This window comes from Hibiscus syriacus, unplaced genomic scaffold (assembly GCF_006381635.1).
Source record: "Hibiscus syriacus cultivar Baekdansim isolate YM2019G1 unplaced genomic scaffold, ASM638163v2 tig00110156_pilon, whole genome shotgun sequence".
Taxonomy (NCBI): domain Eukaryota; kingdom Viridiplantae; phylum Streptophyta; class Magnoliopsida; order Malvales; family Malvaceae; genus Hibiscus; species Hibiscus syriacus.
Genome location: NW_024062606.1, coordinates 3,413,035 through 3,420,063, shown reverse-complemented (window position 1 = coordinate 3,420,063; position 7,029 = coordinate 3,413,035). Strand labels below are relative to the sequence as shown.

Here is a 7,029-nt window from a genome sequence, read left to right as displayed (position 1 = left end):
CCAGCATCCTCGGTTAACGTGTAGGGAATGACTCGGGAAACTCACAGGACAAAAACTTCATTTTTTTAATTCCAAATTATACATTACTCCTACTACTATCATAAGGGATATACCTAAACGAGACGAGTAGGAACGATTATCCTTCTAAAAATTTAAAATTATTATATATTTTAGATTTTTTATATATTTTTAATAAAAAAATTATTTTCGTATATCTAAAATTTTATAACTTTAAATTCGTTTTTTTTTTAATTTTATAAGTTTAAGTTCACCCTTAAAATAAAATATTAAGTCTTAAAAACTTAAAACTAGAATTTGGCGGATAAAAATTCTGGGGTTAATATATAGATAAGATAAAAATAAATCATTATACAACGAAATATCATTGTTGTAGATATTTTGGACAATTCATCTATTTTAATTAAATAAAAGATTAAAAGAATTATTTTTAAATAATTTTTTATAACGTTTAATCTAAATAAATATTAATAATTATTACAGGTATATAAATAAAAATAAATAAATAATAAATTAGTTGTTCGTTTGGACAATTCATCAAGTCACACAATTTGCTTTAAATAGGTTATACACGCAACCCGTCATGTTCACAGCAAAATATCTACGTTTCGTTGTTCGTTTGGAAATTGGTTTTCAGTGTGCATACGAATTTCATGTCAATATCTGTTAATTTTAAAATCAAATAAATTAGAACACTAACATCTTAATTTTTTAATTTTAAAATTGGCTATTTAATAACTAAATTATATTTTATATCTTACTATTATTTATTCTTATCTTTAAAGTTTTATTCTAATCTCGTTCCTAACATCCACCGAACATTATTTTTAATTTTTATAGTAATATATATTAAAACAAGGTATTGAAAAATTGGGTAAAGTACATAAATGGTCCTCCGACTATGGGAGATTCTTTTGTTGAGTCTATTGACTATTAAAAATTGTAAAATAGTCCCCCGACTACAAGGAGTTGCTTTGTTGAGTCCATTGACTATTAAAAGTTACAAAATAATTACATGACTATTCATTATCTTCCAAACTTGTCCTTTCTGTTAAAAAATTAGCAGTATTCTGAGTTGGACGTTAACACGTTGACTGAAATATGATAGTCGTTTGAGATTGTGACATTAGATTTTATTACATCTAACTCAAACGATCGTTATATTTAATAATAAATGACTAGTTTAGAACATAATGAATAGTCGAGTGATTATTTGTAGCTTTTAATAATTTAGGGGCTCAAATTTCATAATCAGTTGATTATTTTGTAACTTTAAATAATTGAGTGACTCAACAAAGTCATATCCTATAGTCGGGTACCATTTTTATACTTTACCCTTAAAATATTTATATCCCTAACAAAGATTACACAAACCCTAAACTAGCATGTATATAGTAATCAAGAGGGGAGCATCACGCGTCTCTGGTGTGCGCGTGAGCTTTCTGAAAGGCGAATACACAGATGTGAGATACAAAATGCAACCCACAGTGATTCTCTGGTGGTGGCAGATGCGGCTCCACCTTGGGGTTATTAATTACTGCATCTCTCTCCATCAGCACCATCTTTACCCTTTTCCCCCTCCTTTGTTTCATGGTGTTTCATTCATAATCGCACATCTCCAAGCTTCTCCCTTTTCTCTTGTTTGAATTCATCTTCGTTTCCTTGTTTCGATAGGATTTTGAGTGATCGAATGACAGCACCGAACATGGTGACGATCACGGAATCACTGGAGAGATCTTTAAAGAAGTGTTCTTTGAACCACGAAAGAGGCGGCGGAAGCGACGGTGGTGGGGCGGCTGCTGATGAAGAAGGGAGGAGGTCCGAAGATGATAACAGCCTCTCAAAAACCTTCTCTGACACTAGCTTGGAGCTCAACTCCCATCTCTCTCTTCCTCACCATTGGGAACAATGCCTTGATCTAAAGGTTTGTGTTTTTTTTTTCTTATTTTTTTTTCTGTTTTGTAGTATATGTGTATTTACCCCCCTCTACTAATGGTTACAAACAACGGGTTTTGGTCATTTTCGTGTTTCAGAACGCAATTAATGCGAAACACCATGGCAGATTTTGCTCTTTCCTTTTGGTTTTTGTTCTTTAATGGCCTTTTTTTGTTCTTTCTTCTTGCATTTATTGCTTTGCCGATGGTCTCACTTTCTCCCATACTCATGCTTAGCCTAGGGTTTCAGTCCACAGCCCTAATAATTTAGAGAAAAAAAACTGGCTTTTCCTTCTCCTCTTTCGTTTTACAGGTTGGTTTAGAACCCAGAAAAAGTATTATTCTTTGTTTTTTGTTCTGTTAAATCAGAGATTTAAAAGAATTATCTTGGGCAATTTCTGCTAATTATTCTGTGTTACTGTTTAATGGGGGTGTTATTAGCAGACAGGGGAGATTTATTACATAAACTGGAGGAATGGAACGAAAGCAAGTGAGGATCCAAGGACAGCTGCTGATTACGGTGGAGATTTTTACTCCGATGAAGACGATGACAGCTTGTACGAAAGCGATGAGCTTTCATCGGACTCGTCTCCCTCATCTTCTACAAGAGATAAAGTGCATCACGACGACGAGGAGGACGACAGCAACAGCCGCCTTGGGGCGGATAAAGACAACGACAACGTCTTGGTTGTTGCTGGTTGTAGGAGCTGTCTGATGTACTTCATGGTTCCCAAGCAAGAAGAAGATTGTCCCAAATGTAAGGATCGTCTTCTTCACTTTGATCATCGACCCGAAACTAGCTAGGTTTCCATGAAAACCCAGATTTTGTATCTTCTCTTCTTTAGTTTGGTTTTGTTCGAAGAATGCATTGCTAGGCTGGGTTAGGCTAGGCTAGGCGTGCCTGCAACTGTGTGAATGGTGAAGAAACAAAGAATAATATTTGCCATTTCAGTCACCTTTGTTTTACCTTTAGTTTCCCCAGATATTCTTTAATCTCGTATTAACTAGTTTTCCCTGAATTGGATTTTCATTTATGACAGATGTGAATCATTCTTTGTTTTCTGTTCTCCCTCACTAAGAACGTCACTTTGGCCCATGAGTAGGTTTAGGTTTAGTACGAGCAACTCTTAATTAATTTCATCCCAAACTTTCTTAACATTTCAATTTCATCCCAAACTATACACATATACTAATCACATATCTTGTTAATAAAATCGCCATGCTAAGTTATATTATTATATGTTTGGGAAAAAAAACAAAATTTAGGTTAAACTACGGTTGAAACTAATTACATATCTGGATGAATCTGGGGATGAAATTGAAATATTCAAAAGTTTGGGACCAGTTTAGAAAGAGGGTCATAGTTTAAGGATGTGATTAGACAATTCAAAAGTTTAATGACTAACCTAGAATGAGAGTCATAGTTTAGAGATGAGATTATAATATTTAAAGTTTAAGGATTAATTTAAAATGAAGGTTATAATTTGGGGGCATATGATACAATTAACTCTTAAAATTTGTCATTTTTTTTAAAGTTAATTCAATGGTGCCACAGTGTAAGAATGAATTAATCAGCTTATATCCATTGCTGGTGTTTGCTAAGTTGGGAGGAAGTACCAAAATGAACCAAGTATGTCAGGTTTCTAGATTTGGCTGCTTTGGACACAGTAAACATGAGTTATTACATGAAATTTTAATACAAATCTGAAATAAATATGAGTTAGTGATGTATGAATCAACATTGTTGCAGGCAACATCCTATAGTTCATATTATGGATCTGTGATCCATTTTTTTCTCTCTCCAAGACCTTTATTGTGATAATTATAAGGGTTTAATTAGGGTAAACTACACCTTTAGTATCTAACTATCAGTTTTAGTTCATTTTAGTACCTTAATTTTCATTTTTTTAAAACCATACCTAACGTTTAGTTTTCATTTCATTTGAGTATTCCGCCGTTAAAAACTTAACACAATTAGTACCTAAACTATCAGTTTTGGTTCGATTTAGTACCTAAACATTCAAAATTATCAAAACTTAACTTTAAATTTAGAACGAGATACTAAATGGAACAAAAACTGAAGTTTTTAACAGTTGAGTACTAAAATGAAACAAAACTAAAGTTTATGTATGGTTTTGAAAAAATAAAAGTTTAAGTACTAAAACGGATCAAAATTGATAGTTTAGATACCAAACACGTAATTTATCTTTCTAATTAAGACTTTTATTGGACTAGTTACAGATAATATCTGTTCAAATATAACTTTTAATCATTTGACATGGAAGTCTCTCACACTATTAATGCTCCGAGGGCTCGAATTCGAAACTTTAAAGAATAATAACAAATTTTCTACTACTTGATTCATGTGGACTAGCGTTTCATCTCTACCAAGTTGGACCATTAAACAACTGTAAATCAAGAGAGAGGAAGGAGAAACATACACATGGTTAGTTTAGAAATAGTAAGTCAAAGCAAGAAAGAAATTCGATGTCAGAGAATAAAGGTGCCTTTGGGGAGAGGGGTCTGAACTCTGAAGTGCCCCATCAGTTGGACACGTGGTGAAGATAATATGAGTCCCCAAACTTCAATCCCCGTCTTGTCCCCCAATAACTATCTATCCATCTCAATTAATAATAATCATCATCATTTGCGCATCATTACCTTCCCCTACCGGCTACCACCAACCTTATATTGGCTCAACCTCCATGACTCTGCGATTAGAAATATTAACGTAAAGAATAAGTCGTTGGGACTTGGGGTCATGGTTAAACACAACCCGACCCGACCCATTGTGGTTCTTGTGAAGAGATGATCACGTGCAGGCTTTGGCATTTGGTTTTTGGACAGTGCCAAGTTGGAAAGATAAGATGGGGGTTTGTTTGTTTTCTGTTTTAGCCACCTGGTTAAAACGTGAGCACTGACAGATAGATATCAATTGTAACTATATTGTTTATGTCTACATTTATTTTTTAAATCATTTAGGTATCTAACGTTATCAATTTAGATGTTCGGATTATAACTGTTATTAAGTTTTTTCGTTAAGTGACACGTGTCACGTTCTGGAAATTTTAAAAATTTTATTTAAAAAATTATAAATTTATAAAAAAAAACTCTAATTTCTCTTAAATTACAAAAACTCTCAATCTCTAAAAATCTTAAATCCCTAACCCTAACCCAATGATGTCTTCCTTGTCGGCCACGACCACTATCGTCGACGTAATCCTTACTATCTTCCTAGTCATTTGCCATCGATTGGCCGTCGAGATAGCGTGGGGTTACAATTTACAGCGTAGGGTTTGTCAGGGTGCAAAAGTTGATTGATCGCGATTTCATAGGTTTTTCGTCGGGTGGAGGTGAGGTTGGGTGGAGCTTCATTGTCACCAAAATGGTGGTGGTCGATATGGGTTTAGGGGTTGAAATAAGGGTTTTAAAAGTTTTGGGGCCTTTTGAAGTATTTCAATTTTTTTGTTTTTTAAATAAAAATTTAATTTTTAAAATTAAAATTAAAAATTTTTAAAATTACCAGAGCATGACATATGCCTTTTAACAATAAAACTTAACGGTATTTACGGCCTGAGTACATAAAGTAGTAACGTTTGTAACATTAAACACATGAATGATTCAAAAAAAAGTCTGGACACCTATAAACAATATAGTCTGGACATTTATTTTATAATTAAGCCTAAAAAATTTCATGTAGGGAATATAATATTAGTCTAATATGATGAAGAGAGGTACGGACGTAATATTTTATGTTAATGAACAAACTTTAAGCAAGAGATAACTTATAAAAATGGGTGAAAAATATTTTCAATAAAAAATATAAAAAATACTTAAAATTTCTAAAAATTTAAATTTTTTAGAGAGATTTGTGCCCACCAGTCCCATGTCCATCCCTGCTCAGTCACACTCCTGTGTTCTAAAAGATTCGGGAAGAGAAACATTATGGGTAGAAAAATGAACAAGACGACGGAGTTGCAAAGGAAGCTTTTGGATTTTGTTTACTTTGGAGTGGCAGAAGGGAATCTAAGGTGCAATGGGTAAGAGGTTGATAGAATGGAATGGGATAGGTGAAGATAGGTCAATTAGTTTAACACAGGCTCATAGTGATACTGCCCCTTAGTAGATCAATTTATCAATTTCACCTCTATCGTATTTTCGCATCAATTTATCAATTTCACCTCTATCGTATTTTCGCATCAATTTAGTCATCGAAATTGCTCAATTGCATCATTCTACAACCCTATCTCTAACTTAAAACCTTAAACCCTAAATATAACCCTATTAACCCTAAACACTAACTTAAGTTAGGAGACGGACATAGAATAATGCAATTAAATAATTTTAAATTGATGCAAAAATACAATAAGGATGAAAATGATAATTTGGTCTACTACAAGGACTAAAGTGACCCCTTAAGCCTTTCTTTATATCCGATAAATATTTTTAGATATTTGTTATAAGAATTCATGTGAATTAAATATTTTAATTCTAAAACATACGGGTGACATGACCTTCTTTTTGCTGAAGTATAGCTAAATTTTAATTCGTTTTTATATAATATGACTTTTTCTTATTTCATTTTTTTTCATCTTCTTCTCTAAATTTCAGGTTTTTTTTTTCTTTTCTGAAGTTGTTGCTGGAACCATCATTTTATGGTTATTTTAAATATCAATGAATTCGTCTCGATGTCTTCCGTAACTTTATCACTCTAGATGTTCTTAAAAAAAATGACATGGAAATCATTCTATAATTAATACATTTGGAGGTGAAGATAGACCTGATTCTTGTTTTCTGCAATGTGAGCCCTGTGTGAGATGGAAGTTTCTTTATAACACTCGGGAGAATGAGATCCATTCCACAAAAAGGAAGAAAAAGCGATAGCATTTCTGCAAAGAAAAAGTCTGTTAGCTTTTCTCAACAAGAAATAGCAAGTTAGGTAGTCACCTCCATTGAATTCTGTGATGTAGAAATACGTTCTGATGTTGGTCATTTGTCTATTATCAAAGCTCAATTCACCATCATGGTGGTCATCAGCGTCATCCTCTTCGTCGACGTCACCACTCTTCATTTTCAA

The 7,029-nt window shown here is 33.1% G+C and overlaps 1 protein-coding gene across 1 annotated transcript; it reads left to right on the top strand.

Annotated features, from left to right (window-relative positions):
- The first annotated feature begins 1,458 nt into the window (after nt 1-1,458).
- On the top strand, nt 1,459-2,991 carry LOC120215887. Its single transcript, XM_039213415.1, has 2 exons — nt 1,459-1,942; nt 2,397-2,991. The coding sequence occupies exons 1-2, from the start codon at nt 1,709-1,711 to the stop codon at nt 2,754-2,756; spliced, it is 594 nt and encodes a 197-aa protein (XP_039069346.1). The 5' UTR covers nt 1,459-1,708; the 3' UTR covers nt 2,757-2,991.
- The last annotated feature ends 4,038 nt before the right edge of the window (nt 2,992-7,029 follow it).